The following is a 26,445-nucleotide window of genomic DNA, read 5'->3' on the forward strand; positions in this document are numbered from 1 at the left end:
TCGATGCCAAAGCAAGCTTGATGACGTAGAGGGGCCAGGAAAACAAGAAGCCCTTCGACAGGTGGACTGCCACCATGGCGGAAATAACGGGCTCAACCCCAACCATCGTGGTGAGGGTGACGCGGGGCAGTGTTTCATTCTGGGTCCGAAACGGAACCAATCTGATGGCTCACTCTTGGGGATTGATTTGGGGGACAGGAGGTTGAAATCGGAGCTTTCGCTCTACAGAACTCTTCATCTGTACTATTTGTATCTCTGTGTCTTCTGGGTCTGACTTTGGTTAATGAGGTGAGAGATAGACTTAAAAAGAAGGACTTGGAATAGGGGGAGGTGGGGTAAGGAAGTGGTGTTAACAAACACAGGGACAAGGGAACAACATGGGACCCAAAATGGTGGTGAGGGGGGCGTGACAGGCCTGGTAGGGAATGATCAAGGGTAAGGTTACGTAAAGAAGAGGTATAACTGTAACCCAGGTGGGGACAGAGCATGGTAGTAGGGCAGGAGGAAAGTCAAGGGAGATGGAGGAAAGAGCTAGGAGTCAAAGGGCATTTATAGAGGTCTAGACAAAGACATGTACATGCAAATATATATATATATATATATATATGTATGGGGAAATAGATCTATGTGTCTATATTTATAGGTTTAGTATTAAGGTGGCGGAAGAACCTTGGGCCTCTACTCAAGCACTCCCTCAATGCATGAATACTTTCTTTTATTAAATTGGCACTCTACGATGCTCACCCTCCCGACACAACTGCTGATGCCAAAGCGGGTGAACAAGTAAATGTGGTAAAGAAAGCTGATGGTGCCCGGCTATTAAAAGAGATAGTGTCTGGGGTCTTAAAAGCTTGAAGATAAACAAGTGGCCATCTAGCTCAGAAGCAACAAAGCCCACATGGAAGAACACACCAGCCTGCTGTGTGATCACGTGGTCCTGAAGGGATCAGTTAGCAGGCATCAAAGAACAAAAAATCATATCATTGGCTGCATACCTCCATGATACGATCGCCGAAGACAAACGGGTGCATAAGCAAATGTGGCGAAGAAAGCTGATGGTGCCCAGCTATCAAAAGAGATAGTGTCTGGGGTCTTAAAGGCTTGAAGGTGAACAAGCGGCCATCTAGCTCAGAAGCAACAAAGCCCACATGGAAGAAGCACACCAGCTGGTGCGATCACGAGGTGCCAAAGGGACCAGGTATAAGGCATCATCCACCCCCCCCCCAAAAAAATACACACACACACACACACACACACCATAGTGAATGAAGGGGGAAGTGCAGAGTGGAGACCCAAAGCCCATTTGTTGGCCACTGGAGGGGTTTAGGGGAGGAGATGAGTCAGTCAGGGTGCGAGGTAGTACCGATGAAGAATACAGCTTTCCCCCAGATCCTGGATACCTCCTCCCCCCAACTACCATGATCCGAATTCTACCTTGCAAAACTGGATAGAGCAGAGGTTGTACACTGGTGCATATAGGAGCTGGAGGCATAGGGAATCCAGGGTGGATGATACCTTCAGGACCAGGGGTGTGAGGGGTGATACTGGGAGAGTAGAGGGTGAGTGGTTTGGAAAGGGGGAACTGATTACAAGGATCTACATGTGACCTCCTCCCTGGGAGACGGACGGCAGAGAAGGGGGTGAAGGGAGACTCTGGATAGGGCAAGATATGACAAAATAACAATGTATAAATTACCAAGGGCTCAAGAGGTGGGAGCGGGGAGTGAGGGGGGAAAAAAAGAGGACCTGATGCAAAGGGCTTAAGTGGAGAGCAAATGCTTTGAAAATGATTAGGGCAAAGAATGTGCAGATGTGCTTTATACAATTGATGTATGTATATGTATGGATTGTGATAAGAGTTGTATGAGCCCCTAATAAAATGTTAAAAAAACAACAACACTAAAGCACTGGAAGTTGTGGGCAGATCAATTTATAAACTATTAAAGAGCTTTGAAAAAAAAGAAGCACAAAACTTCCACCAGTGTGGTGGCTTCGTCACCCCATTTTACAGGTGGGGAGGGAGGCACCCTAGCCCTCAGGTGGAGCAGGTGTTGTGCACGTGGACCCGACAGGGGTGGGTGTGCTGAGTGCAGCCTATTGGTGTGGCAGAGCCGGTGAGCACAGTGCACTTGGTGGCCCAAGTTAGACACCTCTGTTCTTCCTGTGAGTTCCTGGCTACTGGCCTCCAGGAGGCTAAGGATGAGTCCAGCCGAGCCCCAGGGACACGAGATCCTCCTGCACTCGCTCTGGCCACAGTGTCCCCACCTGCATCCCAGGCACATTGAGAGACTGAAGGACTGACGGCTATGAGCCAGCTTTGTACCCTTGCGGTGAGTGGCCCGGCTGATAGACAATGGCGATGCAGCGCCTTTCCTTTGTATGACCTGGAACCCTGAGTGGGTCTGGTGTGCTTGAGAACCTGGCGGATACAATGATACATGTCCCCTTCACCTGGGGAACCGGGGGTGGTTGGAATGACATCAGGTAGGAGCTAGGAGAGAGCTGTGTAGAGCAGTGGGTCTCAACCTTCCTCATGCCTCGATCTTTTCAGACAGTTCCTCATGGGGTGGTGACCCCCCAAACATAAAATTATTTTCGTTGCTACTTCATGACTGTCATGCTACTGTGATGAATCGGGCGACCCCTGTGAAAGGGTCGTTCGAACCCCAAAAGGGTCGAGACCCACAGGTTGAGAACTGCTGATGGGGAGCCTGCAGATGGCTTCTGAGGCCTTGGCTCTGCCGTTCGGAGAGCTTGGAGAACAAAGCAAGGAGAGAGAGGGATGAAGCTTCGAGGCCCATGGCCATGCCTCCCCATGAGGCCACCTTTGGAACCCTGACACTCCATCAGTGCTGGGCCTGCACCTCGAGAGACCAGACAACCCTGAATGGCGGCCGAGGACTGACATCAGACCAGCCCGGGGTTGGCAGACTTGGCCTGGTGGCTCCAGAATCGGCTGTGGTGGGGCCCAGCTTGAATGATGGATACTACTTGTCTCCCAGCAGGGATGGCAGTCTGGGAGGTGGAGGAAGCTGGGAGCTGGCTGTAAGCACAGGTTGTGGGGCTGGGTGAACCTCATTTCTTAACATTGGAGTCCATAGAACCCCCTTGACTTCAGAGTCAGATCTATGAGCCCCTTGACCCGGAGGTCAGGACTATGAGTAGATGTGTTGGCATGAGCGTTCATGGGGCCCCACTTCTCTGCACACAAGGTGCAGAGCCAGAACCCCACACCCCCGGCCTCCCCAGCCTTCACCAGACCCTCCAAGTGGCTGCGGCCTCTGTCTTATTAACGTGCTTACGTCTCTTTCCTCACCGCTGCAGGTGGAAAGCAGCGACGGCCCGAAGGACCCTGCCGTCACTTCCAAGTCCCTGTCCATGGCCCAGGACTCGGGCCCCTCAGAGCTGTTGCCCAACGGGGACTTGGAGAAACGGAGTGAGCCCCAGCCAGAGGAGGGCAGCCCTGCCGGGGGACAGAAGGGCGGGGCCCCAGCAGAGGGAGAGGGTACAGCTGAGAGCCCACCAGAAGCCTCCCGTGCGGTGGAGAATGGCTGCTGCACCCCCAAAGATGGCCGAGGAGCTCCTGTGGAGGAGGGTGAGTCCTGGGCACCAGGGGCCTGGATTCCCCAAAGGTTCCAGGCCTGGGGCCTAACAAGCCAGGGGAGGAGCCCGGGCCTAGGCTAGGGGTGGAAGCTGGAGGCTCTGCTTGCCAGGGTCCTGTGCCCTGAGGGTTACTGGCTGAATGCAGCCTGCACACATGTCTCCGTTGGCCCACCGAGAGTTTTAAACATTTCAAAATTTCTCAGCTGCCAGCATTTAAAAATCAAAGCATTTTGCATAAAAATCTGGAGTCTGGGCTTCTCGTGCGACAGCAACAAAGCTAGCTCTGGCAATGGTGGGCTTGTACAATGCCAGTGGTCGCCAGCTTGGCCAACGGCCATCCTTCCGTAGGTGTGTGCTCGCCTGGGCTCGCCTCAACCTCCACCTGCCACTTCCTCTTCCTATGACCTGCCACTCTTGGGGTCATTGTTTGTAGACCCCTGGGCCCGGTCCTTAAAAGCCAGTGCCGGTGAAGCCTCCATCGTTTGGTTGGCTTGCCTGCCTGGTGCTGTGGTTGTGACCCTGTGGGGTGAGGAGAAGGGTGGGGTGAAGAACCTGATAGTGGGCCGGCAGAGCCTTGGAGACCCAGTGTGTGATGGGGCCTGGCTGGGCCAGGCATCTTCATCTGGGGACTTTGGGGCCCAGATGGAAGTCCTGGAAAGGGGCCCAATTTTCTCTTTCAGGTTCAACCAGCTCTTTCTGGGCCAACCATGCTGTAAACACATGAGTAATGAGAACAACAAGCATTTGTATAGGACTTCACAGTTTACCCGGCGCTTTCTCAAACATTATCACATTTGATCCTCCCCGGGCCCTGCCAGGTTGTTTTCATATGTGCATTTTAATTTCAAAAAGTCTGCCTTCGAAGTGTGTATGGCGAAATGAGTCAAGCAATTAGTTGTCAGACCTGCTAGTGCATGGATCCAAACCTAATATGCCCGCAGGACAGACGGCAGGTCAGCAAAAGGATTTCCAGTTTGTGAAAATAATAGCTTGCACCCGTTTTACTTTGCATCCAACGTCAGGCCTATGGTGCCCCTCCGCTGTGCAGAGCACTTTCGGGAGCACTCTGCACCCATTGTTTGATGTGCTCTTCCAAACGGTCATATTAAGAGCTCTTGTGATCTCCACGCGGAGATGAAGAAAGTGGAGGCTTAGAGAGATGGAGCAGCCTGCTCAAACCTCAGCCTCTCAGCATGTAGTGGCAGGTCCACAATGCCCCTCCTGGTTTCTTAACTTGAGATCTCTCCACTGCCATCCGCTGCTCTGGACAGGGCCTCAGGATCAGGCAGGTCTCCTGGCCTGGCCTTGTCTTGCCGTAGCACCTTCGTACATGTGTCTTCAGATGCTTTGTGGGAGTGGTGGAAGGATACAGGGTGGGAAGGGAGAAGACGCCACCCTGGACGTGCAGGAGCAGCCCTTCCCAGCTGTGGTGCTATTCTCAGGGCAAACCTCTGTGGATTTGCAGGATCCTGGAATCCCACCACAGCTGGTGCCAGGCTGCTTGCCCAGGCCCTGGGAAGTCCTTCCTGACCCGGGGTGGGGGAGGGGAGGTGGAGCCTAGTCTTTCTTGGAGGTTGCTCTCAAGCCTTGAAGGGCGGCTTTTGGTTTGGGATTTACCTCACTCCATTTCTAGTTCTCCTCAGGAGCGTCTTCCTGAGTCAACATGTTTATTGAGCCCTGTCTAGGGTGTGCCAGGCTTTGTGCTGGGCACGGAGGAAGCCGTCATGCCTTCCAGGATCACAGAGCCTGCTGGAAAGGCGGACATGGACCATACTGACGGATGTGTGCCTGTGCCCAGATGCTCGGGGGAGAGAGGGCATGGTTCCCATGAACTCTAAGGAAGGAGGCTGGTGACTACGTGTGGGAGGCAGTGCCAGAGCTGAGCTTGTGCTCACCCGGTCAAGGAGAGGTGGTGTGAATGCTCCCACTCAGGGGTGTGTGTGTGAGGGGGCGGGAGCAGGACACCCAAGGAACGGATGGAGCCCTATGCCCAGAGTGGAAACAAAAAGGGCAGAGAGGGCATGAGATAAAGTGGAGACAGGGCCTCCCCTGCCTCCCGAGAGACCCCCAAGGCTGTGTCCTCGGGTGACCGGGATCACTGTGTCGTCAGGGTTCTGGAGTGCAGTGCAGGGACTGGGTAACAGGCTGGCAGCCGCAGACATCCGGGGGAGGACTGATGCTCTGCCAGGCCAGGTGGTGGCAGAGAGGGAGAGAAGAGTGGACGGATGCAGGGTCGGAGCAAGAGACTTTCACACATTGGCTAGTCCTTCCTTAGAGTATTCATACTGAGCAGGGAGGGAAAAACTGCTCCTAGCCCCCGTATGTACGTACATCTGTACGGACGTACCTTGTCCTTGGGACATTCCTGTGCCCCCCAGCGATTCAGGAAGCAACCAGGCCACCGTGATCCCTGGAGGCCTGGCTGCTGATATTGGTGGGCGTCACCAGGAGGGGCGGGCTGCAGCCTACTGGGCTCTGCCAGGATATGGCAGGCAGTGGCTTAATCCAGGGTGTGGAAGCTCAGCGGCCCCTGTCCCCCTCCCCCGGCCGTCAGCTGATGTAGAGCGCATGCTCCGCTGGTGCCTTCGGAAGAGGAAGGAGACTAAGGCTCGTGGGAGGAAATGGCCGTGGTGTGAGCTGTGGTCTGTGAGCTCTCTTGACTCCAAGTTGCTTTTCAGGGCGCCTCTGTGAAAGGATCGGAGGGCTTTTAAGGCGGCATCCCGCAGCCCGCATACCCTCCTGTGCCCCTGGAGGAGTGTCTGGTCCTGTGCTAAAGGGCAGGGAAACACCCAGGAACAGGGCACTTAGAAGGATAAGGGTCCGCTTCGGCCAGCATCCGAGCAGTGGGCGGCCATCACTGTGACAGGCAGCGTGGAAGGTCCCAGCGGTCCAGTGGGGGTTTAACAGCCTAATCCCCTGGCAACTGATAGGAAAGGCAGACTCTCGGGCCCCACCGCAGGCCTAACAACCTGAACCTGCACGTTGAAGAGATCCCTGTAATTCACTTGCATTCTCAAGTGTGGGGAACACTGCTATGTATGTACTTTATCGTCTCCTTGGGTTCCGGTGAGGAACTTTTAATCTGCCCCTTTCACCACATGGGAACGGTGAGGGAGCGAGGAAGTTAAGTCACTTACCCAGAGTACAACTAGGAGAGGCTTAGATTAGGGCCAACATAAGCTCCTCTCTGCCCAGAAGGAGCACCGCCCAGTGTTGGGCCCCGACTCTCTCCTGAGGTCAGGCTGGCCTGGCGCTGCCATGGAAATTTGGGCTCATTTGAAAGAGAACTTGGTGTGGGCACACTCAGACTCACAGGTAAAGAGCAGAAGGAAACTGGCCTCGCCCGCTCCCAGGACCTGAGATGCCCTAGGGTCAGGTCCATGCCTGCCAGGCTGCCCTGGAAGACACACAGCCACCTGGCCTTGCCTGTGGCCGTGGGTGCGTGGTCCGGGCCAGGAGCAGATGGCCAGCAGGGGCAGGAGTGAGAGAGCAGCTGCCCGAGGTGACTCAGGACAAGTGTTGCATGGGAAGGCCGTTCTGCTTGTTTTGCTAGGTCAGGCCGGCGAATGAGCGAGTGAGGAAGCAGGCGAGCGGGTTCATTCCAGTGGGCATGCGCAGAGTCTGTCAAGGCGAAAATTCCAGAGAGCAGCGAGTTGGAGACTGCAGCAGGACAAACCATTGTGCTTTAGGGAGCACAGGAGCTAGCAGGCGAGGCAGGAAGGCGTGGAGTGAAGGAACAGTGTATGCGGTGGAGGGTAAAGAGAGCGTGCGTGTCATGCGTGGGAATCGGGAGCCCTGAAACCAGATCTCGGTTGCAGCAGTGAGTCTCTCCTCGCCCTGGGCCTCAGTTTGCTCATCAACGAAATTCCAGGATGGGCGAGTCCTGCGGTTCCCTGAACGGTTCTCATTTCTAAAGAATAGACGATGCCCTTCCCTACTCAGAGCGCTGTGGAGGGGCTCAGCAAGGCGCCGTGGGAGGGATGCAGATGGGGCCTGACTGCAACAATCTGCCCTGGGGACCCCGGGGTCTAAGCCACAAGGCCAACACAGCCATGCAGGGAGCCTCAGGGCAGTGTCTCTGGCTCGCTAGCCCCTAGGCTGTCTGCTGCCCTGCGGGCAGAATGGGGGTGGGTGGGCTCTAGGCAGGCCAGCAGGGGAGAGGGGAACCCCCTACTGGTAGGGGGCGGGGCCCTGAGAGGTTGGGTCTCAGACTGTGGTGACAGGCCCCAAAGGAAGGACGGGGGAGAGACAGACACCGTGAGCGGGGCATACCTTAAAAGGCCTGTCACGTTCCAAGCAGCAGCAGTGCACACTCTCACCCCCACCTGTACCCGTGACAGACACACTCACTGCACTTCCTCCCACGCACCTACCTCAGCCGCCAGCTCGTCCTCACGCCTCCCCACACCCTGTCCCCAGAGTGTGTGATGGGTGACGTGTCCACATGTCCACAGGTGGACCGAGCCAGGGCGCACAGGGGCCCTTCCTGAAGCATCCGGGGCCAGGCCTGGGCCTGGGTGGGAGTCACTGTAACCCAGGACATGGGACTGGGAGGACAGCAGGCTCTACTGGACCTACAGATGTCCAAGGAGCCCCAGGCCTTGGGGACGGAGAGGGAAGCCTGCTCCCGGTGGCTGAGGGTGCAGAGGCCTTAAATGCTGGGTCTGGTTTCCGCTTTGGAGCCAGGAGATGAAGTAGGGGCTGTTTTTTTTCCGTTTGGGGCTCTTTGTGCCTTCCCCCCTCCCCCACTTCCCATTCCCCAACTACCAACCCGAGTGACCCTCAGTGGGTGCCCAAATGCAAAGGCTCTCTTGGCTTCCGAGAAAGGGGTTCAGGGCCCAGGCAGGAGGCCGACTCACTCCCCCAACCTCAGACGGGAAGCCAGGGTAGGCACAGGCCACCTCACCCAGCCCGCAGCCAGCAGAGGGCAGAGCTGCAGGCCGGCTGGCCAGGCAAGCACATCTGAGTGGCCAGGGCCAGGGTAGGAGGGCAGAGAGGGCTGGGGCTTCCTAAGGATGCCATGCTGAAGCGTCCACCTCCACGTGAGGCTTATCTCCCAGGAGCTGGACTCGGGCCCTGTGAAGAATGGCCGACAAATGGGGGAAGAGGAGCAGGGAAAGGCCCGGCTTCCCTTAGAAGGGGCCCAAAGCCACGGTGACTGCGGGTCTGCAATATGCCAAGCGCTCAGTCCCTTCTGATTCCTGACTGTTTATCCCTTTGGTGAGCAGATGGGCTGGGAGAGGCTACCGAGGGCACACTGAAGCAATTAGAACCTCAGCTCCCACCCTCGCAAGGCTGAGCTTGGGGCCGGGAGAAAGGGAGGCAGGAGGCAGGACTGAGTAGAACTGTGATATTTAGAGCTGCTGGGTGGGGGGCTTCTCAAACATCCCCAACACCATTACTCCCCATCTGAGGAAACGGAGTCTCACAGAGACGAAGCAACACCACCCCAGTCTGGCAGCTGGCAGCCAGGGCCTCCCACCTCTGAACCTACAGTGCCTTTGCTGGTAACCCACACATGGAAGCAGATGCTGGCTTCCTGCACGGGGAAGGTTCCAGAGGCTAGCTCTCAAGTCCAGCCGTCCCTGTCCCACCTTCGCCTTTCTGGTCCCTGTGCTGGGACAGGTGTCCTGTGGACACACCTGGGAGAGCCATTGAGCCAGCCAGAAACCACAGCACTAACTCCCTGCTGCTGCTCCCCACTCGGGCCTCAGACCCTTCCCCAGAGTGTGCTTTGCCTGGGGCTTTGCTCAGAGTCTCCAAGGTCAGCCCATGGTGGGCTATAATGTGTGTGGGGGGGGGCATCAACGAGACAGTTGGAGGACCCCACCCCCACTCCGGGCCGTGGGGCCTCAGCGCCGCTCCTGTAACCCCACCAGTGACCCCTTTCTCCTTCCCTTTCCGCAGGCAAAGACCCGAAGGAGACCAGCATCGAGTCCATGAAGATGGAGGTAAGTGTTTCCCTCAACCCCCCACCCCGGGGAGGGGGGCTCTGTGCACCCTGACCTGGGAGAAGAGGCCCACCCACCACCTTGAGCCCATGGTGGCTCCCTCCCCACCCCCTGTGTACACATCCCTCTGTGAGGAGGAGAGGAAGTGGGTGTGGAGGCTGGAAGTCCCCCAACAAGGCAGCCAGCTGGTCCCCCTCCAGAGAAAGAGCACCTCCCCACATGCCCCCCGCCCCCACACCACCCCCTCACTCTCTAGCCCTGCCCCCATGGCTGCCGAGGGGTGGGGGGCTCTCTGGCCAGGCGTCAGAGGTCCTGCATTCTGTGTGAGGTGAGTGCCTCTTCAGTGCCCCGCCCCCGAAGGAAGGCACAGACTCAACAGCAGGGCCCTCAGTGCCCCTGGTAATGCCCCCCTCTGTCTGTCTGTCTCTGCCTTAGGGCTCCCGGGGCCGGCTTCGGGGTGGCTTGGGCTGGGAATCCAGCCTCCGCCAGCGGCCCATGCCCAGGCTCACCTTCCAGGCGGGGGACCCTTACTACATCAGCAAGCGCAAGCGGGACGAGTGGCTGGCACGCTGGAAAAGGGAGGTGAGGTGCCTGCTGGTTCGGGCTACAGCCCCTCTCGGCGACTGGAAAACCAGGGGCTCTCCTGGCTCTCCCTGAGCCCCCATTTCCTCACGCTTCACGGGGGACAGCTTGATCCCCAGAAACTGGTTCATTCAGCCAATGGCTACTGAGCATTTAGTGTCTGGGTACCAGGCAGGCACCGTACGGCCCTCTGGGCATGTTGGGTGCCTATCCTTCTGGTGTTGACACGCTGATAGGGAAAACAGGGACACGTAGGGGCCGAAATGGAGGGGACTGAGTACAGCTGTCAGCAGAGGCTTCTTGGAGGAGGTGGCAGCTAAGTGGAGATCTAAAGGAACAGATGAAGAGCTGACTGTGTGAGGAGTGGGAGTGGGGAGTGGGGGGGTGTCATCCCAGAGAAGAAATAGCGCAAGCCAGGTCCCGACTTATGCGACAGACTGAAAGACTAGTGTGCACAGGAGCTAGCGAGATGTGGGGTCGAATGAGGCAGGAGAGGTGAGCAGGGGTCAGAGTACACAGGTGCTGGCCCAGAGCTGGTCTGATGCAGACGTGGGGAGGCCACCGGGGTTTCTATGCATCTGATAAAGGAGTGGTGTGGCTCTCTACCTTGGTAGAGAAATTAGGTGACACGGACTCGGGTGGCATCCTTGAGACAGAGCAGAGGACAGACGGGTGTGATTTGGAGGCAGATTTGTCAGGCTGGCTGGCAGGTGGGTGGGAGGGTGGGGTGGACAGACTCAAGACTCGCAGGGGTCTGGCTGGGATACCCGGGTGGAGGGTGGTGTCATGGATCGGAACCGTTGGGAACGGCTGGGACCCAAGGTTTCCATGCCCCCGGAGTGTGTCTCAATCAGTCTGGGCCCAGAGGAGCCCAGCTGCAGATAAAAATGTGGTTGATGAGGAGCAGAGCCCTGGCATGTAAACCCATGTAGCCCATGAGCCCACTTAGGAGAGAGAGCAGTGTCCCAGGATGGAGTCCACTCAAGAAGCCAGGCCTCTGTGACTAAGACGGCTGGTCTGAGACGGGACCTGAGAGAGACTAGGGTAAGGGGTGTCGTGTTGGGAAGAAGGCTGTTTTCTGGAGGGCGTGGCTGCCCAGCCCTGTGACAAGCGGCAGTCCTAAGCCGCCGGGCCCACTGCCCGTGAGCCTGCAACAATGCACTCAAACATGGCAAAGATTTTGAGGCTGGTGTGGGACCCAGGTGTGTTTTACGTGGGTTGCTGAGTCAGAACCGACTAGCTGGCCCCTCACGAAAGTGGTCTGTAAGCTGGCAGAAGTGCTGGGTGGGTTTGAACCCCTAAACTTTTGGTTATTTGCAAGTGCTTAACTGTTTGTGCCACATAGCTGTACCCATACCAGGCTGGGGAGACACAAGAGGCTTTCAAGATTCCCAAGTACCCCTTAGACTAAGAATGTCACTATCTGGTCTGTTTTCTCAATGACTTACAGTGTGAAGAAATCTATTTCCCTTTCTTTTTCCATCTCAATTCGGCAGCATTTGACCCTTTCTTCTAAAATGACCTCTGTAGGCCTCCCAGAAGTTGTGACCTCAGGTTCTCCCCAACTCCTCCAAATGCACCTTGTTGGTCAGCGTCCTCCTCTGTCCCCTCGCTGTGCCAACCTGAGGTCTGCCTTGGACCCTCCCTGACCACCCCTCTCCTGAGGAAACGCCCAAACTTCAGGGCTCCGCCTGCTGTTTCCTAGCCCGCATGCCTGGAAGGCCCAGTCCTAACTTGGGAATGAGACCCCCGTTCTGCTTCTCTCACCCAGCCTGGCCCTCAGACCGACACTGTGAGCGCTGCTTTCCCACCCTACCTGCCCTTTGCAAGGGAATTCAGGGCGGCCTTCTTCAGCTGCCTTCCAGAGCCCTCCCTATCCCAGCGCCATGTAAGATCGGGGGGGCTAGGGGAGGCCTCATTCTCCTAAAAGAAGAGGCAGGTCCTTGGGCTTACCGGGAGAGCATCGCCCTGAGCAGGGTCCTGGGGGAATCCTCCCGGGACTCAGGCAGGCTGCAGCAGAAAAGGGCTTTCGGCTTGCAAAGCTTCTGCTGCCGGTTATGGAAGGCAGAGAAAGGCATTCTGGGAAGGGGCAGAACAAGCACCGAGGCTCCAAGGAGGCCCAGAGAACAGGCATGGGCGTTGGGAGTGTGGCGTGAGGCCTGGGGGCTGACAGCCCTGCTGGGGAATGAGGCCAGCTCTTGCGGGGGCATCCTGTCTCTTTTTTTCCCCCTTCAAAATGCCCCCTCCTCCCTTGCAAGCCTAATTTCCTTTTCCTGTAACCATCCCTGTCAGTCAGTCCACAGTGACTGAGTGAGGTCAACTCTATCTCTGCCCGTCCAAGATTGCCAACAACCCAGACTTGCCCCCACCCTACCGCCAACGTTCAGAAACTTAAAGACCAAACCCCAAACTGAAAGCCGTTAAATGTATTCTGATTTATAGCCACCCCAGATGGAGCTTCTGAGGCTGTCTATCTTTATGGGAGCCAGCGGCCCTCGTTTTTCTTCCTCCGAGGGGCTGGTGGGTATGAACAGCTGACCGTGCCGTTAGCAGACCACTGCTCCCCCGAGAACCCCACCACACCACCAGAGATGCTGCTTCTTTGAAGACCACAATATGAAAGGAGAGTTAAAATACATGGATACAGAAAACAGGGCTCCCCCTCCTTGCTGGAGGCTGGAGTGGGAATTCCGGCTGCAGCTGGGAGGACACTGTCTTCAGTCTGTCGGTCAGGGTTCAGCTCTGCAGCAATCATGACCAGACCCTCCCCTCAGTCCAGCCGCTCGCCACTTCCTGGCTCCTCCATCGGTCCGAATTCTTCTAACGGTTTCTCTAGACTTCAACCATCGGCCCACCTCTTGTGGGCTCGCCCGACTCCATGCGCCCTCCTGCTGTGCTGTCCCTTACCTGTTCTTCAGGGTTCAGTCTAAGAGCTGCCACCCTTTCCAGGAAGCTCACCAAGATTTTCTCACCCCACACTGACCTCTTCCCTTCTCAAAAGTCCTGTGACCCTTCCTATTAATACTTTTGGATGTAGCACTTCTTAATAGTTCGCATGGCATTTTCCACTACACGTTCCTTTCACATTCACTATACTATCTGTGTTAGTCCAGATTGACTAGAGAAACAAATCCACTCGTGTGTATTAGAAAGAGGTTTATATAGAAGAGCATTGAACACTGAGAAAACACCCCAGCCCAGTCCAGATCAAGTCCATAAGTCCGACATTAGCCCGTTTGTCTGACACCAATCTATTAAGTTCTCTTCAGACTTACTAAACACATGCAATGACACTGAGTGCAGGAAGATCACAGGCCAGTGGGTGGGAAGTCTTGTGGATCCAGTGGCAGTGGAGGCATCTCAAACGCTGGCAGGGGTCTCCCGTGGATTCTCCAGCTCAGGCCACAAGCATAGTTCCATGTGTCTTGTCAGCTATAATGTCTCCCAGGGAGTGAGCAGGGATTGTATCCCACCTCCAGGAAGGAATACAGGATCTCCCGGAATCCTCAGAAGAAGGCCATGCCCACACGGAGGCCTCATTGGCTATGACCTGATAGGCTAGACCAGGGGTCCTCAAACTTGTTAAACAGGGGGCCAGTTCACTGTTCCTCAGACCCGTTGGAGGGCCAGACTATAGTCTGAAAAAAAACCCAACTATGAACAAATTCCTATGCACACTGCACATATCTTATTTTGAAGTTAAAAAAAAAAAACGGGGAAAAAATACCTGGCAGGCTGGATAAATGTCCGCAGGCCGCCGTTTGAGGACCCCTGGGCTAGATTCTACCCCTTTGCTCAATTATGTAACTGCCGCCCCCCCCCCCCCACCATCATGCCAACCCCAGTATTGGGCAGGGAGAACAGGCTGGATGAACACTTGTTGGCTGGCTAAGCCCTCAGGAGGTTGGTGAATGGGGTGGGGGTGGGGGTGGGGGTTCTGCCCAGAGTGGGCCCTTGTGTGCCCAGCATGACTGGGCTCAGGTTGTTGGCTTGCAAGTGGTGTTCCCAGGGGGTGCTGATAGCATGAGGCCAGTGGGCCAGGGACACTGGGTTGAGTGGCTGGCCAAGAGTCTTCTCCTGCCTATGGTCCTGTCGCTCCCATTGGGCCCTCCTGCGCTTGAGGTGAGAAGCCACCCTTGACCATGGCAGAGTCGGCCCAGGTGGTCAGAGAAGACAGTCCCCCCTCCAGAGGAGAGCGGCGCCTGGGCTCTTCCCAGCATGCTGCATTAACCAGCAGAGCCAAGCGGACGCTGAGAGTACTGTAGGTTTAGGAAAGACATCTCACGTGTGATGACTGGGGCACAGAGACCTGGCCTAAGAGCAGTTACTCAGCCACCGGGTTTGACGGCTCTGCCATGGACGGAACCTCTCATTACTCAGGTTTAACCCAGCTGTGCTGTTGCTCTTGCTCCCCTCTGCATCCCATCCAGAGTCTCAGCTGCTTGAAGGTAGGGACCCCGCGTCTCCCTGTTCCTGGCTTCCAGGTGAAAGCAGAGACCCCTGACTCATGCCACCTTCCACCGACTAGATGCTTGTGGTTGAGATGCTGAAGTGCCCTCGGGTGGTTTGAGTCGTGGCAACCCCAGGGGACAGAGTGGACGCGTGAAAGCGTTTTCTAGGCTACCGGAACTCTGTGGGCAGAGGGTTGAAATGGTTGGCTGCTCACCCAAAGGTCAACGGTTCAAATGCACCCGCTGCCCTGAGGGAGAAAAGTCAGGCAGTCTGCTCCCATCTGGATGTACCGCCTCAGAAGTCCAGTGGAGCAGCTCCGCCGGCGCATTGATAGGTTGCTGAGTCGAGATGACTCGATGGCATCGGCTGTGGGTGGCTTCATCTTGATGGTGCCGGGAGGCGAGGTCTTTTTCCCCAAGGGTGGCCTCAAACTGCAAACTTGGCAGTGAGTAGCTGTGTGCTCGGCCGTTGTACCTGAACCCTCAGGTATGTGATGCTTAATAAATCAGAAAGCATGGTGAGCACAAATAGCCTGGGGCCCAAGATACCCAGATCTCCCAACCTCTTTTTCCTCCCCGCTCCCGCTGGCCCTCAAATGCGGAAGAAGCAGAGCAAGTAGGAAGGGACATTCGGGAAGGTCAAAGTGCAGCTTGCTGCTGCCTTTGGGAGTAGGTCCCAGCTGCCCCCCTCCACATACACCTGGCAAGTGTGGGGCTCACAGATGGGAACTTCGTTCCATTGGGCTGCTTCGGCTGCGGTCCTCACACCAGCAGCTGATCAGGCCTTTCTTCTGTGGAACTTCCAGGTGAGTTTGAACCACCTGCCTTGAGGTTCGCCTTTGATGGAGAAACACTTGCATCACCCAGCCACTTGGTTGTGGTAGGACCGTGGATATCCCTTAGCCTGGCAGAGGTCCTTGCTCTGTAGGTAAACTGGGCTGTGCCCTGGTCTCCCAGGGGTGTCTGTCTCCATGAGAACAGTGCCCGTCAGCTTGTTGTTCACCTGCCCCGACCCCAGCTGGAGAGGTGCAGGCTCCCTGGGCACGTCTGCCCGCAGGGCCGCCCGGGCAGCTGGTTTCCACCCCGGTTTGCTAAATGAGAAATTCTGAACGCTCAGAGTGGCCTGGATTCACGCACACGTTACGTGGAACACGCCAGCACAGAGCCAGCCAAGAGGAGCAGCTTGGTTTCCTTTTTTTTCAATGTTTTAAGAACGATGCGCTACATTCATGTAAAAAACATCCCCTCTCCCCTATGAGATTTTCATGCCTTTCCCAGACGTCCCCAATGTTATCTGTTTGGTGTATTTACAGCTCAGTTGTTGTCATCTCCCCGTGTGTGTGTGTGTGTGTGTCACTATATCATTATACTTCACAGTTGCTTTTTTACTTTTATTTGCTTTTCTTTTTCATCAATGGAGCCACACTGTTGTTTCATTTTACAGCTTGGCTTTTCACATACAAACAGGCTTGGCCATGTGATAACTGTCCCCAGCCGCTGGGTGGACAGCCTGCCTGTCTGTCCTCGCTCTCTGACCGGCGAGCCTTTGTGTTGTGGACCGTCTGTGTAGACATGGCAGCAGTGAGCTGCCTCGCCACGCTGGCTGGTGCCTCTTATACGTCCCTAAGGTCGATACCTAGAGAGACCAGTGCTGGGGCAAAGAGGGTGCGGGTTTGGCCGATGCTCAGCCAACTGCCCTCCAGAACAGCGGGCAGCCCCATGGCTGCTTCCCAGGGCGGGCTGAGATTTCCACCTTTATAAGCATTCGTGCTCTGCTGGGTGGGGGGCTGGCATCTCGTTTATGACTGTAATTAGCGTTTCCCAGATAAGAGGCGAGGGTGAGCATCCTTCTCCTGTGTTTATTGGCCATTTGCGTTTCTCTGCTGTGAGCTCAGCCAACTTCCACCCCTGCAGTCGAAGCACCAGATTGCTTCCGGCCCGCCCTGTGGACCTGACAGCAGCAGTGGTGCCAGATGCCACGTCACAAACAGCCACTGAGCACCAGTCAGTCCGTGGGCTTCGTGCTTAGGGGTGGGTGGAACTGTATTCCAGGGTTGCGGCATGAGCAAGGTCGGGGACCACAGGGGTAGGAAACACAAAGAAGCTGAAGGGGCAGGGCTGTAGGGTGGATGCAGTGAGGGTCCCGGATGGAATTCTAGTAGGGCAGCCCTCTTGTGATGGAAAAACCATTCCTTTTTCTCACCAAAGCGGTCTCCAATTTTTCTTAAATTTTCTCCCATGACAACTCTGTGTCTCTTGAGAAAATCTATCAAGAGGACCCCTTTTGAAATTCCAACTGTTGCCATAACCTTCTGCACCTTCAAGTTACTGGCCCGGCACATCCCCTTGGAAGCCACGGTTGTGATCTGGCCTTTGTTTTGAAGGGCCCCCCCGCTTCTCTCCCCTGTGAGACCAAGACAGGTGTATCGTGGAAGGAAGGTGTCTGCCACCACCCACTGTCGCAGGGACACACCGTAACACATTCCAATGGGAGAAACCCCAGTATGTGCGCTTCAGGCATCTTGTTACATTGTGAACTTGGACTAAGCGAAGTTGGAATGAGGTTCAAGGGACCTGGTGTCTGGTTTCAGCTTCTGCCACTGATGAGCTGACCAAGTTGAGGAGGCCTTCTCCCTCCCGCCCCCTACTGTAACGTGACAGAAATGGGCTTAGTCACACCCCCCTCCAAGAGTCTAAGATTCCATCATGTTTTATTTCTCGGACGGGGCAATGATGGTCTCTAGTTCTTTCCGCTTTGTAAAAACTCAACAAACTCGCTGCCATCAAGTCAATGCTGGCTCACAGCGACCCCCTTGTGGGTTTCTGAGATGGTTTACAGGAGTAGAAAGCCCAATCTTTCTCCTGTGGAGCGGCTGGTGGTTTTGAACTGCCAACCACTCGGATCCTACATAGCCCAATGCGCTATACCACCAGGGCTCCTTGTCCATACATTTTAAATAAATTATTTGAGGGAATCCTCAGCCTGATGTAGAGACATGCACATCAATCATCCTTAAGAAATCTTTGAACAAATTGTAGCAGAGTTGTTTACTTGGTGCTAGGGCGCGGCTTTGTCTCTCCTCTTCGCGGCTCTCTCCTCTTCTGCCCTTTCAGGCGCAGGGCAGGAAGGTAGACCAGGATGCTCATCTGTAGATGTCTGTAGCCAGGTGGGAAGAAGTGGCTTGACTTCATGGCTGAAAAGGTGACGTCCCAAAGTCTGCCCACCTGGCACATGTGGGCCTCCCGGAGCACATGACCCTGTGCCATTTTGTCAGCTCAGGGTTCTCAGTCCCAGCTTTCGGCCTTTGGTCGCCATCCATTTGCGACCTGTTGATTGATCAAAACTCAAACTCATGGCCATCTAGTATCGATCTCTGGCTCAGAGTGACCTGACCGGGCAGAGTAGAACTAACTGCTCCTGTGGGTTTCTGAGGCGTTCAGTCTGTACAGGAGCAGAAAACCTCATCTTCGGCCTGTGGAGTGGCCGGTGCTTTCACACTGCCGACCTAGTGGGTAGCAGCCCAACTCGCAATCCCCTAGGCCACCAGGCTGTTTTCTTTACACGAATCATGTAATCCATGATTTCAATGCGCTGTCCAATGGTATTTTTGTTGGGTGCCGTGGGGCCGATTCGGGGGATTCTGATTTACAAGGCTTCCGTGGGGAGAGAGTAGGAGATCTATCCCATAGGGTTCTTAAGGGTCATCTTTAAGGGGTCAGATTGCCAGGTCTGTCTCCCAAAGAGAAGCTGGAGGACTTGAACTGCCAACCGTTAGATTATTAGCTGGGTGCCCAAGCCACTGCTCCGCCAGCGTCCCTTTGTGTTGAAAGTTTACTGAGCTGGTACTCAGCGGTCAGCCTTTGATATAAACGGAATGTGACTGAGAACCTGTGTGCTAACATTTTCTAGACACAGGGAAATGTGTGGGGAGGCAGAATCCCTCTCTCCCCTAAGGGAGATATTCAGGGGAATTAATCAATTGGGTCCCCCCCACTGCCCCTCCCCTCTATGAAACCAATTTCTACTCCTAGTGACTGTATGAAAAACTGCTTCCCAGGGTTTCCAAGACTGTAATCTTTACAGACACAACCTTATCTTTCTCCTGGTGTGCTTGAACCCCCGACCTGACAGCAAATAGCCCGATGTTTAACCCACTATGCCACCAAGGCGCCTTCAATTGGAGTTGATGGGCCTTCATTCAGTGCTTACCAACTACGTGAGCTGGTGGCGGCGGTCTTAAGACAAACTGAAGGCCGTGCAGTCCTGAGCACCAACTGCCCAGAGGAGGAGGCAGAAACACGCATAGCTAGCCTCTCTGACTGTGGGGCAGGCTGGCTCGGTGCTGGGGCACCAAGCATCTGGGAAGCACACGGCAGGTTGAGAGCGCCTCTCGGGGGGACCCAGGAAAACTCCCTGTAGGAGGTGTCCGTACGTGTGTGTTTTACCTGCTGCCTGACTTGTAGTTCTTCACGAACTCTCCACAGACCCCACAGAACTCACTGCTCTCCCCGAGTTCATGCTGACTCATGGGGACCTGACAGGACATAGTAAAATGCCCACCCACCCCCCAAACGAACTCTTTAGGGGTGCTGACTCTTGTCCTTCTCCCTGTGGGTTTCCAACACTGATTGTTTACCGCAGTAGAAAGCCAGGTCTTTCTCCCTTGGAGCAGCTGGTGTTTCCATTGGAAGACCTTGCTGTTAGCAGCCCAGCGGGTAACTGGGACTGTGAGTACTACGCCTCCAGAGCCCCCTGCCAGGGTTCTACTTTTGACAGCGCAGGGTAGACAGTCTATAACACGTTTTTCCTTCCGACTCAAAGATGAAACAAAACCAGGAATAAAAGAGCTCTCCATCTATGTTTGAAACCTCATGCCATTTGGAAGACAATTTTCTGGGGCAAAACGCACAAACAATTCAGTTGATCTTGCTTTCTTAATACCGAAGGTGCTGTGGGGACTGTGTTTCTGAAAGGGCGGGTATGACCCCTAAGATTCCCGCGGGGGATGCATTAAAAAAATTCCCAGTCCTGGTCCCCATTCTGAACTCCAGATGCCAAGCTTCTGACTGTACCCGGATCATCTGGTCAGAATCACCTGGGGTTTGCAGAAGTTCTAGAAGCCCCAAGCTCTGGGTGAAGAGCAGTACATCAGTCTGACCCCAAGGAGATTTCCCCCAGAGATGAACACATTCATACAATATCACTGATCGTCTGGGAGATGCAGTTTCTGTATCATTGATGTCAGTAGTTCACTGCACCTTAGAATCACCTGGGATTTTTATTTTAAATCATTTTCCTGGGGGCTCTTACAGCTCTTACCACCATCCATCCATCGTGTCAAGCACATTTGTTCATATGTTGCCATCATCATTTTCAAAACATTTTTTCTACTTGAGCCCTTGGTATCAGCTGAATTTCCCCTACCTTCCCTCCTTCACGAACCCTTGATAACTTAAAAATTATTATTTTTTTCATGTCTTCCACTGACTGCTGTCTCCCTTCACCCACTTTTGTATTGTCCACCACCCCTCACCCCCCCGAAGGGGGTTATATGTCGATCATTGTGATCGGTTCCCCATTTCTACCCCCATCTTCTCCTTCCCCTCCTGCTATCTCTACTCTCACCCCTAATTCACCCTTCATCCTTCTCCTTAAACCAGATAAAACCCCACACCAGCGATTCTAATGGGCATACAGATCTGCCAGCAGGTGACAACATAGCACAGTGTGGAAAAAAGAGGAAGAGCCAGCTAACCGACCTAGGGGACCCTTTCAGACCCAGTTCCAGGGAAACCGGAAAGGATTCAGCCGATTCCTTTGGGATGGAGATGTAGGCCACCCTGTGGTTTTCAGAATAGTTTACTGCAGGGTTGGGCTCTTCCTGGGGTCATGAATGGTGGTGCCTTAGGCCCCTCCTCCCGCCACCTAGAGCAGGCTGGTGGGGGAAGGGAAATGGCCCAGGTTTTGTTAAGCTTACCTGGTACCTGTTCTCTCCGGGGTCCAGTTTCTAAAGGGCCGAGCATGGCATGAGGTTCCTTCCACCTCTGACATCCTAACCCACTGCCAATGAGTCCATTCTGGCTCCCGAGAGTCCATCTGGCCCCCAAGGCCTTGTCAGGCAAGGCCAGGTGCCGTGGGTGGATTTGAACCGCCAACCTATTATTAGGTAGCAGGAGAGCGTGTTGTGGCCCCTGGTGAGAGGCCGTTCCTCAAGCTTCAGAAAGTTAGGGACTTTCATAGGGCTTTGTCCAAGACTCCACACTCAGTCCTTCTGCTGGACTTTGCCAGGAAGGGGCAGGAGGGTCGGCTGAAACCGGGGCTTACACGCCTGGACCATGAAGGAAGTGGAGAGAATGAGGGGTTCAAGATTCAAGAAGGACTCGGGAGAGATGGAGAAGAGAGGGGACCAATTCGGGAAAGCCCCGCCCTGTCATGCAAGAGCAGACTCTCCACCCTGCCTTTTATTCGGTAGACCAGAAGTTCAATGTTGAGAGGGAGGTATCTGTACTGGCGTGCATGCAAGCTGTAATGCACCCAGGCACCTGCCCTGTTTCTCCTTCCATCCACCTGCCAGGAAAGGAAGGGACCTGCAGATGCTCCCACTGAGCCGGCAGAGGCCCTATGAGAAGGCTAGTTAAGCCCTCTGACCTTGCAGGTTCTGAGTGAAGTGCTCCTGTCCTCTCTCCTTTCAGCATCCGCACCAACGATGTACCACCTAATTGCATGCCATCTTGAACGAGGGCTGTGGCTTCGTTGGGATGGGTCTTGGGACACAGGTTGTAACAGAAAAGAGTGGGCACCCACCTTCTCCCCCTCGCCAGTGTCCTTCCCCGTTTGGCTGTGCAGGTGCTCAGGACTCCTTCCTTCTCAGATGTGTCCCAGGCAGGCATACAGGTTGGCTCCAGACAGAGGGCTGTGTCCATACGCTGGCTCAGCTGCGGCTCCCTGTCTGGGGCTCAGGAGATTTGGCCACAGGCAGGGCCCATGTTTGGGGTGATGGCTGAGAGCTCAGCTAGACAAACACACTTTAGTTGACACACTTTAGGGACACCTTTCTTTTTTTAAAAATCGGGCGGAAGATGGCATTTTCTTTCAGCCTCAGGTCATTTGCCTGGGCTGCGTTGCCCCTGCCTGCTCCTGAGACTTCACTGCCTTCCTTTTGGCGCCTCTAGTCTTTTCTGCCACCGGGATGGCTGCTTGAGCACTTTGGTTTTAAATCAGTATCTGTGCACAGCAGGTTGTGGCTGGAGGGGAGGGGGGAAAGGCCTGAAGCCCCAAAGGCTCACAGCAGGGGGACAAGGTCGCCCTCCCCCCCCCCCATTCCCTCCAGGCCACACCCTCTTCAGTGCCCAACTAGCTGACCCTGGGGGGTAGCTCCGTTTCCTCTTTTCTCAGAGGGGGGCAGCCAGGGCCATTAGTGGTTTCCACACCTGGCTGGTTTCAGAATCACCTGTTGTTCGTTGCCATCAAATTGGTTCAGATTCATGGTGACCCCATGCAGTTTAGGGAACTGCAGACTACCAGGCCTGTTTTTCCCATACGCCTTTGGGTGGGTTTGAACTGCCCATCTTTCCATTAGTTAGCAGTCCCACTTAACTATTTGCACTACCCCAGGGGTGGGGGTGGAGGGTGGTACTTCTTCAGAATCACCCACAAAGGTGGGGTTTTTGTTAAGCAGATTTCCTGGGCCCCACCCCAACCATGCTGATTGACAGGGGAGGGCCTAAGATACTGGTTTTAAGACCATGCTTGGGTGATCCTGATGTAACTAACTCCAAATAACTAGGATCCTCCTAGCCAAGAGGATCTATCTGTAAGATCCTTGTGTTGAGAAAGGGCCGGCCATGTCTTGGAGTTCCTAAGAGTCCCCAAGATCCCCTATAGGTCCCTTGTCAAAAGGAGGGCATTTCCTGACCAGGCCCCTACGTTTCCACCATTGGAGAAGCCAGGAAAGAGAGTGACAGGAAGGGGGATGTTACCATAACAACTAGCTCTAGGCAGAGGCCTCCCTTCCAGGGGCTGGTACTTCACCCCAGTAATGGTGGTTTCCATGGAGATGGGTTACTGAGGGGAAGGGGGACTGTTTGCCCCACTTAGAGCCTTATTCAGGAGCTGCCAGAAGGCTGGACATCTCTAGGTGGGAACCTTGGACCCCTGTCAGTTTAGATCCCCCCACCCTCCCCCAGCCCCGCCCCTCCCAACATGGCCTCTGCTCTCCCCGTGCCAGTCTGACACTTTCTCTCTGCTTAGTTGCTCTCTGTGACTGGTCTCCCTAGCAACAAGTCCTGCTAACTTCATGCTGTTGGCGCTGTGGCTATTTTTAGCTTTCCTGTAGCCGCTTGGTGCTGGTCATTTGATTGCCGCTTCCACATGGACTGCAGGGGGATCAGAAAACAAAGCTTCCTGGTCTCTTGGGAGCCAAGACCTTGACCTCGTAGTGACTCCTAACTGATGACTGATTAGTATTATGCCATAGAAAGTGCCCCCCGCCCGCCCCCCCCCCCCCGAACTTGGGCAGTGGGTTTCCGGTGAGGTTCCTGAGAGCATGCGAAATTCCCTGCACGGAGCACTGTGCTCACCCCTCTCCTGCAGGCCAGGTGCTAGCTTCCAGGTGATAGAACGGAACCCAGTGCGTGCCCTCTAGGAATGTATAAAGGAGAGAGGCAAGCTCGGTGTTAAGGACTTTGGTGGTGTAGTGTGTTACTTACCACAAGGTCGGCCGTTCAAAACCACCAACAGCTCTGCGGGAGAAAAATGAGGCTTTCTACCCTGTAGCGTTACAGCCTCGGACACCTAGAGGCTGTTGTACTCTGCCCTGTAGGGTCACGAAGAGTTGGAAACAACTCTGTGGCAATGCGGTTTTTGAAAGTTTTAAGAGATTGCCAAGTGGAGGCCAGAGGAGGGGCAGGGTTGTTTTACAGTGTGGAGTGATGAGGGTGAGGGCCAGCATTTTATTCTGCCCAATAAAATTCTCTGTGATGCTGGGAAAGGCCTGCTAACCGTGCCGTGGTCCAGTTCAGTAGCCTCTAGCCATTTGTTGTCATTATTGGATATTGGAATGTGGTAGGTGCAGCCTGAGAACTTGATGTTCAGTGAATGCAGAATCAGGGTCTGAGTGTCAGGTCCCCAGGAGATGGTTTCATCAGGCTTGGGTGGACCACTGGATCACTCTGCTGCCAGCCCATCCCAGTTGCCCTACCCTTTTGGACCATGCTGGGCCCCTCCTCTCCAGCATTCTACCGTATCAGCCATGTGGCTTTTAAAATACAACTTCCCTCCGCTACTCAGGCATTTATCTCATTGTCCTCAGGAGCTGCTGGTGGCCTGGGGCCTGGGAAGGGCAGGTGTGTGTCTCCTGTTTTGCATCCCTCAGGAGTCCAGCTCCACTTGTTAGGTGTTAGGCTGACTCTGGAGAGTCCTGGGGGCACCATGGGATAGGCATTGGGCTGCTGGCCAGAAGCTTGGTGGTTCAAACCCACTAGCAGCTCAGTGGGAGGGAGATGAGGCTGTGAAGATTTACAGTCTCAGAAAGCTTGCACTGGGCCATTATTTAAGTTGGAATTGGCTTGTGGGCAGTGGGTTTTGTGGGATATGTAGGAACCCTGGTGACAAGCCTGGTGAAGTGCTTACCTGCTAACCCAAAAGTCAGCTGTTCAAACTCACCTGTCCATCCTTGGGAGAAAGAGGACTGCCTTGGGAATTTTATAGGGCAGATCTCATCTGTCTCAGAGGGGTATGATTGATTGAGTTGTAATATACTCAATGACAATGGGTTTGGGATCTTTATCACCATCAAAAGGCCTTGCCTTCTAACAGCCTGAGGAGGGAGCCTTGTAAAAAGATGGAGGTCATCTATAGCCGGAGTCCCTGGAGGCTGCCCTGATTCCTTCCTGATCTTTTACTACAAAAATCACCTGCCTTAGAGCTCCGCATCTCTTCGGTATTGGGATCTGTTCACTGACCACAAGACAGGCCTCTCATTCTGTATAAAAGGAAATGCTTCCTATCCCCATAGCTAGCGGTGAAGGAAGGTCCCCTGGGGCACCTTTGAGCCTGGCCTTCCTTGTGCTTCAGTTGGGAAACTGTGGAAGAAATAAGATGAGATTTTCATTTACAAGGTTGAGAATATAGTAGTTTGACAGCTTGGGGTGGGGGTGGGGTGGGAACAGCTTCCTCAAGAGAAAGTGATGTGGTCATTCCCGACACTTCCACCCTGGATGTGCCCTGAGGCTGCTTGACTGATGCAGCCCCAAGACACAGATCTTAAACTGTTTAGCCAATTTAATGGGAAAGAGAATGGCCTAGGTGAGACCCAGTGTTAAGCCAGATCAGGAAGTTCCTTTTGAGAGGGGGCCTGGGGTTAAGTTAGGATGCAGGTGTCAAGTTGGCCCACTAAAGAGGTCTGGATGCTGAAAGGGATCAATGAGAGAAGGCTTAGCAAGTCCTGTTCTACTCCTGATAGGCTGGGAGCCAGGAAGAGCACACATTCAGGACTTCTCTGCTTGAGGTCCCTGGGTGGCATCATGGTTTCACATTGGGCTACTACCTGCAAGGTCAGTGGTTCAAAACCACCAGCCACCTCCTCTGTGGAGAAAATAGGATTTTGACTCTTACAAAGAGTTACAGCCTCAGAAACCCACAGAGGCAATTATCCTGTACTATAGGGTCTCTGAGTCAGAACTGACCGTGAGTTAAGGGTCTCTTGGGAAATTAGTCTGTTACGACCTTGATTGGGTTGAAAGATGGATTGAAGCTAAACAGTGCTTGTGTATTTTGGAATGACTCATTTTTTCCTTGATACGGATTGAGGTAACGTTTTGACACCCCCACCCCAAGTATGACTTGGAGGCTCTCTGACTTGAATACTCTTCCAACGAGGCCTGCTTGCTCTGATGGTCTCCAGGAAGGACCGTGTCTTGACCTCATTACACCAGCACCTGCCCCAGCTGGTTACATCCCAGCTGAGTGAGGCTAGAGGAGGGTATCATCCAGAGATGCTGAGCCTCCAGGCCTGTGAGAGCCGTGTCATCACTCTTGTCTTGCACATGGGAAAACACGCTTCCCAAGTAAAAGTGACTCGTCCAAGGTCACCGTGGTTCAAGCAGAACCCAAACCCAGGTCATCGGCCAAGCACCACTACTAACCAACCAGCGCTCCGCTGCTGGGCGCTCTTCTCCCTTACAAACTCAAACCAGGGAAGACCTTTGGAACACACCCATTCATCTAGTTGGAAAACCGGAAGCTCTTGTTCACGGCCTCAGGACACAGCTGATCTCCTGCCATTGTCCAGCCAGTATCCTTCCTTGGGCCCTTTAGCCTTAGACAGACAATTGGGGGCAGGGGGAAAGCAAGAGTTGAGCCTCTGTGAACCTAACCTATCTTTCTTACCCTTCCCACCTGACCTCATTCCCAGGTAAGGCCACACAGAGGGCCCTAACCTTATTGGCCACGCAGACCAATCTTTTTGGTTGTCTGGCCCATCTGGCTAGGTGTTCATAGCTTAGTTTATCTTTCCCTGGGTGCGCCTTTTAACCAGCTTCACCCGTCTTGTTCAATCTGTCAACTCCCTGAGGGCAGGGCCTACATTTTCTTTAAATGATGCTACAACCCTCCAACCAAATATAAACCTGTAGGTGGATACCGTGTGTGTGTGTGTGTGTGTGTGTGTGTGTGTGTGTGTGTGTTAGAGAGATCACAGGAGTGGAGGGAGCTTGAAATGGCGGAGGCTGCATGTGGGGGAGGAGGGAGGTTGATCCTGGTGAGGAGTAATGTCCTTTTCTTCAGCCTTCTATACTTGTCCCAGGAAGGAAGGCGTCGCTTAGCACCCAGCTCCCCAACCTTGTAAAGAGGGGGGAAA

At 54.5% G+C, this 26,445-nt stretch overlaps 1 protein-coding gene across 5 annotated transcripts in view; it reads left to right on the top strand.

Annotated features, from left to right (window-relative positions):
• DNMT3A (DNA methyltransferase 3 alpha) overlaps window positions 1-26,445 on the top strand; it is an 89,808-nt gene that overhangs the window by 38,308 nt on the left and 25,055 nt on the right. For all 5 annotated transcript variants that reach the window (XR_012785759.1, XR_012785760.1, XM_075557018.1 and 2 more), the window contains exons 4-6: window positions 3,325-3,595; window positions 9,511-9,554; window positions 9,990-10,136. Coding sequence is in view for 3 of the 5 variants with exons in the window: in XM_075557018.1 (XP_075413133.1) it covers window positions 3,325-3,595; window positions 9,511-9,554; window positions 9,990-10,136 (462 nt within the window). In the remaining 2 variants the exon portion in view is untranslated. The remainder of the gene's footprint in view (window positions 1-3,324; window positions 3,596-9,510; window positions 9,555-9,989; window positions 10,137-26,445) is intronic.

Source organism: Tenrec ecaudatus, chromosome 8 (assembly GCF_050624435.1).
Source record: "Tenrec ecaudatus isolate mTenEca1 chromosome 8, mTenEca1.hap1, whole genome shotgun sequence".
In the NCBI taxonomy this organism is placed as follows: domain Eukaryota; kingdom Metazoa; phylum Chordata; class Mammalia; order Afrosoricida; family Tenrecidae; genus Tenrec; species Tenrec ecaudatus.